Source organism: Mustelus asterias, chromosome 24, assembly GCF_964213995.1.
Source record: "Mustelus asterias chromosome 24, sMusAst1.hap1.1, whole genome shotgun sequence".
NCBI classification, from domain to species: Eukaryota; Metazoa; Chordata; class Chondrichthyes; order Carcharhiniformes; family Triakidae; genus Mustelus; species Mustelus asterias.
The window spans coordinates 62,668,421-62,674,189 of record NC_135824.1 but is presented as its reverse complement, the minus strand read 5'-3'; the positions used below and the strand labels follow the sequence as shown (position 1 = coordinate 62,674,189).

The 5,769-nt window shown below is 52.7% G+C and overlaps 1 protein-coding gene across 1 annotated transcript in view; it reads right to left on the bottom strand.

The window, feature by feature from the left end:
• Positions 1 to 1,172: 1,172 nt before the first annotated feature.
• The window catches only part of LOC144511481 (general transcription and DNA repair factor IIH helicase subunit XPD-like), an 11,670-nt gene continuing 7,073 nt past the window's right edge, over positions 1,173 to 5,769 (bottom strand). Inside the window, exons 3-4 of the mRNA XM_078241873.1 lie at positions 5,648 to 5,769; positions 1,173 to 1,505 (exon numbers count right to left, since the gene is read on the bottom strand). The exon at positions 5,648 to 5,769 is cut by the window's right edge and continues 22 nt beyond it. Coding sequence (XP_078097999.1) covers positions 1,413 to 1,505; positions 5,648 to 5,769 — 215 coding nt within the window. The 3' untranslated portion in view covers positions 1,173 to 1,412. The remainder of the gene's footprint in view (positions 1,506 to 5,647) is intronic.

Below are 5,769 nucleotides of genomic sequence, written 5' to 3'. Positions count from 1 at the left end.
TCTGACAGTGCAGCACTCCCTCAGTACTGACCCTCTGACAGTGCGGCACTCCCTCAGCCCTGACCCTCTGACAGTGCGGCACTCCCTCAGTCCTGACCCTCTGACAGTGCGGCACTCTCTCAGCACTGACCCTCTGACAGTGCGGCACTCCCTCAGCACTGACCCTCCTTTCCTTCTTGTCCAGTTCCACCCTCATGACCCCTGACCCCACCCCTGAAATGCCAGTTTCCTGACCGCTTAATATCAGTGACCAATAGGAAGGCTTGAGGCAAATCTCCGATTGTAACGGGATCTAGATCAATTGGGTCAGTGGGCTGACGAATGGCAGATGGAGTTTAATTTCGATAAATATGAGGTGATACATTTTGGTAGATTGAACCAGGGCAGGACTTACTCAGTTAATGGTAGGGTGTTGAGGAGAGTTACAGAACAAAGAGATCTAGGGGTACACTTTCATAGCCCCTTGAAAGTGGAGTCACAGGTGGACAGAGCGGTGAAGAAGGCATTCAGCATGCTTGGTTTCATTGGTCAGAACATTGACTACAGGAATTGGGACGTCTTGTTGAAGTTGTACAAGACATTGGTAAGGCCACACTTGGAATACTGTGTGCAGTTCTGGTCACCCTATTATAGAAAGGATATTATTAAGCTAGAAAGAGTGCAGAAAAGATTTACTAGGATGCTACCGGGTCATGATGGTTTGAGTTATAAGGAGAGGCTGAATAGACTGGGACTTTTTTCTCTGGAGCGTAGAAGGCTGAGGGGTGACCTTACAGAGGCCTATAAAATAATGAGGGGCATAGACAAGGTAGTCAGTCAATATCTTTTCCCAAAGGTAGGGGAGTCTAAAACTAGAGGGCATAGGTTTAAGGTGAGAGGGGAGAGATACAAAAGTGTCCAGGGGGGCAATTTTTTCACACAGAGGGCGGTGAGTGTCTGGAACAAGCTGCCAGAGGTAGTAGTAGAGGCGGGTACAGTTTTGTCTTTTAAAAAGCGTTTAGACAGTTACATGGGTATGATGGGTATAGAGGGATATGGGCCAAATGCGGGCAATTGGGATTAGCTTAGGGGTTTTAAAAAAGGGCGGCATGGACAAGTTGGGCCGAAGGGCCTGTTTCCATGCTGTAAACCTCTACGACTCGATACAACAGAAGCAGTGAGTGGGTTTGATGACCAGTACAAAATCCCGTTTATTAATATTTTACAAACATCATTAGAAATACTCGGTTCACCAGAATCCGCGGACTTCACAGCCTGACAAACCTCCTTCCCCCTGCTTCAGGGAACCATCGAAACCCCATCCCCCCCAGGCTGTGGGGGGTTCAGCCGGCAGCCAGGAGCTCTGTCTGGCTGACATCCTGCAGCTAAGGTTCTGTGCTGCTATCTGACCAAGGGCCGTCCCATTATGCCCTTCACACTTGATGAGAAATTTGCTGGATCCGGGTGAGAATCTCCTCTGATTCGAGCTGATCCAGGGAAAGCAGTGATAATCCCAACTGGTCCTCCTGCATTGGAATCACCAGAGAAAAGGTCAAACAATCATTTAGGAATATCATTCTCGTTCGTGTCACACTGACAGCTTCTCAGGAGTTACAACAGTGGCACACACAGTGGAAATAGAAGCTTTTTCCCAGGTTGGAAGAGTCAATTGCTAGGAGGGCACAGGTTTGAGGTGCGAGGGGCAAGGTTTAAAGGAGATGTACGAAGCAAGTTTTTTACACAGAGGGTGTGGGTGCCTGGAACTCGCTGCCGGGGGAGGGAGTGGAAGCGGATACGGTAGTGACTTTTAAGGGGCATCTTGACAAATACATGAATAGGATGGGAATAGAGGGATCTGGTCCCCGGAAGGGTGGGGGTTTTAGTTCAGTCGGGCAGCATGGTCGGTGTAGGCTTGGAGGGCCGAAGGGCCCGTTCCTGTAAATAGAACAAAGAAAATTACAGCACAGGAACAGGCCCTTCGGCCCTCCAAGCCTGCACCGACCATGCTGCCCGACTGAACTAAAACCCCCTACCCTTCCGGGGACCGTATCCCTCTATTCCCATCCTATTCATGTATTTGTCAAGATGCCCCTTAAATGTCACGATCGTATCTGCTTCCACTCCCTCCCCCGGCAACGAGTTCCAGGCACCCACCACCCTCTGTGTAAAAAAAAACTTGCCTCGTACATCTCCTTTAAACCTTGCCCCTTGCAACTAAAACCTCTGTCCCCGAGTAATTGACTCTTCCACCCTGGGAAAAAGCTTCTGACTATCCGCTCTGCCCATGCCCCTCATAATCTTGTAGACTTCTATCAGATCACCCCTCAACCTCCATCGTTCCAGTGAGAACAAACCAAGTTTCTCCAACCTCTCCTCATAGCTAATGCCCTCCATACCATGCAACATCCTGGTAAATCTTTTCTGTACCCTCTCCAAAGCCTCCATGTCCTTCTGGTAGTGTGGCGACCAGAATTGAACACTATATTCCAAGTGCGGCCTAACTAAGGTTCTACAAAGTTGCAACATGACTTGCCAATGTTTAAACTCCATGCCCCGGCCGAAGAAGGCAAGCATGCCGTATGCCTTCTTGACCACCTTCTCCACCTGCATTGCCACTTTCAGTGACCTGTGTACCTGTACACCCAGATCCCTCTGTCTATCAATACTCTTAAGGGTTCTGCCATTTACTGTCTATTTCCCATCTGTATTAGACCTTCCAAAATGCATTACCTCGCATTTGTCCGGATTAAACTCCATCCGCCCAAGTCTCCAACCGATCGATATCCTGCTGTATCCTCTGACGGTCCTCACTGCTATTCGTTATTGCAAATGAGGGAATTAAGTGACTGCTCTCAGGACAGCATTTGGCTCAGTGTGGCCTCAGGGGGCTATCCATTTTAGAAGAATGAGGAGGGGATCTTATAGAATCATAAAAAACTATGAAGGGAATAGATAAGTTAGAAGCAGGGAAGTTGTTTCCACTGGCGGGTGAAACTAGAACTAGGGGGCATGGCCTCTAAATAAGGGGGAGCAGATTTAGGACTAAGTTGAGGAGAAACTTCAGCTCCAACAACATTCAAGAAGCTCGACACCATCCAGGACAAAGCAGTCTCACTTGATTGGCACCTCAGCTATCACCGTCAACATTCACTTCCTCCATCGCTGTGCAGTGGCAGTCATGTGTCTACACAGCTCATTTGACAACACTTTCCAAACCTGTGACCTCTACTGTCCAGAAGGACAAGAGCAGCAGATACCTGGAAACACCCCCACCTGGACGTTCCCCTCCAAGTCATTCGCCACCCTGACTTGGAAATATATCGGCCGTTACTTCCCTGTCACTGGGTCAAAATCCTGGGACTCCCTCCCTGACAGCACTGTGGGTGTACGTACATGGACTGCAGCGGTTCAAGAAGGCAGCTTACCACCACCCTCTCAAGGGGCACTGAGGAGTGGGTAATAAATGCTGGCCCAGCCAGCGACGCCCACATCCCATTAACACATTTAACAAGTTACCAGAACTGAGTGAGAAACAGGGCGATTCTCTCTCAGTTTTGTGACCAACACTTACCTTTCAATCAAACCTCTCAAAGAGAGGCAGAGACAGAAACACAAAACATAGGACGGAGAAGAGGGGAGACAGCCAATGTGGGAGAGTCCATGCAGGAGAGAGAGCGAGAGAGGGAGAGAGAGGGGGAGTGGGAGAGAGAAAGAGAGAGGGAGCGAGAGGTAGGGAGGGAGCACGAGAGAGAGGAAGCGTGCGAGAGAGGGAGCATGAGAGAGAGAGAGAGGGAGCGTGAGAGAGAGAGAGGGAGCGTGAGAGAGAGAGAGGGAGCGTGAGAGAGAGAGAGGGAGCGTGTGAGAGAGAGAGGGAGCGTGTGAGAGAGAGAGGGAGTGTGTGAGAGAGAGAGGGAGCGTGTGAGAGAGAGAGGGAGCGTGTGAGAGAGAGGGAGCGTGTGAGAGAGAGAGGGAGCGTGTGAGAGAGAGAGGGAGCGTGTGAGAGAGAGAGGGAGCGTGTGAGAGAGAGAGAGGGAGCGTGTGAGAGAGAGAGGGAGCGTGTGAGAGAGAGAGGGAGCGTGTGAGAGAGAGAGGGAGCGTGTGAGAGAGAGAGGGAGCGTGTGAGAGAGAGAGGGAGCGTGTGAGAGAGAGAGGGAGCGTGTGAGAGAGAGAGGGAGCGTGTGAGAGAGAGAGGGAGCGTGTGAGAGAGAGAGGGAGCGTGTGAGAGAGAGAGAGGGAGCGTGTGAGAGAGAGAGGGAGCGTGTGAGAGAGAGTGGGAGCGTGTGAGAGAGAGAGGGAGCGTGTGAGAGAGAGAGGGAGCGTGTGAGAGAGAGAGGGAGCGTGTGAGAGAGAGAGGGAGCGTGTGAGAGAGAGAGGGAGCGTGTGAGAGAGAGAGGGAGCGTGTGAGAGAGAGAGGGAGCGTGTGAGAGAGAGAGGGAGCGTGTGAGAGAGAGAGGGAGCGTGTGAGAGAGAGAGGGAGCGTGTGAGAGAGAGAGGGAGCGTGTGAGAGAGAGAGGGAGCGTGTGAGAGAGAGAGGGAGCGTGTGAGAGAGAGAGGGAGCGTGTGAGAGAGAGAGGGAGCGTGTGAGAGAGAGAGGGAGCGTGTGAGAGAGCGAGGGAGCGTGTGAGAGAGAGAGGAGGCGTGTGAGAGAGAGAGGGAGCGGTGTGAGAGAGAGAGGGAGCGTGTGAGAGAGAGAGAGAGCGTGTGAGAGAGAGTGGGAGCGTGTGAGAGAGAGAGGGAGCGTGTGAGAGAGAGAGGGAGCGTGTGAGAGAGAGAGGGAGCGTGTGAGAGAGAGAGGGAGCGTGTGAGAGAGAGAGGGAGCGTGTGAGAGAGAGAGGGGAGCGTGTGAGAGAGAGAGGGAGCGTGTGAGAGAGAGAGGGAGCGTGTGAGAGAGAGAGGGAGCGTGTGAGAGAGAGAGGGAGCGTGTGAGAGAGAGGGAGCGTGTGAGAGAGAGAGGGAGCGTGTGAGAGAGAGAGGAGCGTGTGAGAGAGAGAGGGAGCGTGTGAGAGAGAGAGGGAGCGTGTGAGAGAGAGAGGGAGCGTGTGAGAGAGAGAGGGAGCGTGTGAGAGAGAGAGGGAGCGTGTGAGAGAGAGAGGGAGCGTGTGAGAGAGAGAGGGAGCGTGTGAGAGAGAGAGGGAGCGTGTGAGAGAGAGAGGGAGCGTGTGAGAGAGAGAGGGAGCGTGTGAGAGAGAGAGGGAGCGTGTGAGAGAGAGAGGGAGCGTGTGAGAGAGAGAGGGAGCGTGTGAGAGAGAGAGGGAGCGTGTGAGAGAGAGAGGGAGCGTGTGAGAGAGAGAGGGAGCGTGTGAGAGAGAGAGGGAGCGTGTTGGAGAGAGAGGGAGCGTGTTGGAGAGAGAGGGAGCGTGTGAGAGAGAGAGGGAGCGTGTGAGAGAGAGAGGGAGCGTGTGAGAGAGAGAGGGAGCGTGTGAGAGAGAGAGGGAGCGTGTTGGAGAGAGAGGGAGCGTGTTGGAGAGAGAGGGAGCGTGTGAGAGAGAGGGAGCGTGTGAGAGAGAGAGGGAGCGTGTGAGAGAGAGAGGGAGCGTGAGAGAGAGAGAGGGAGAGAGAGAGAGGGAGAATTAAACAGAAAACCATGAGAAAGTGTGAGAGGGAGAGATGAAATGTGACAGTGAGGGGGAGATAGCCTGAGTCAAATTCGGAACACTCAGTAGCTGACCTGCTGGAATGGCTGGGCCATGTGTCGGAGGAAGTGCTTGGAGATTTGCACAGCTTCATCCACAGTCAGATTGAGGTTACTGTCAGTAATGTGTTCCTGGATCCAGCGAGGCAGCTTCCCAC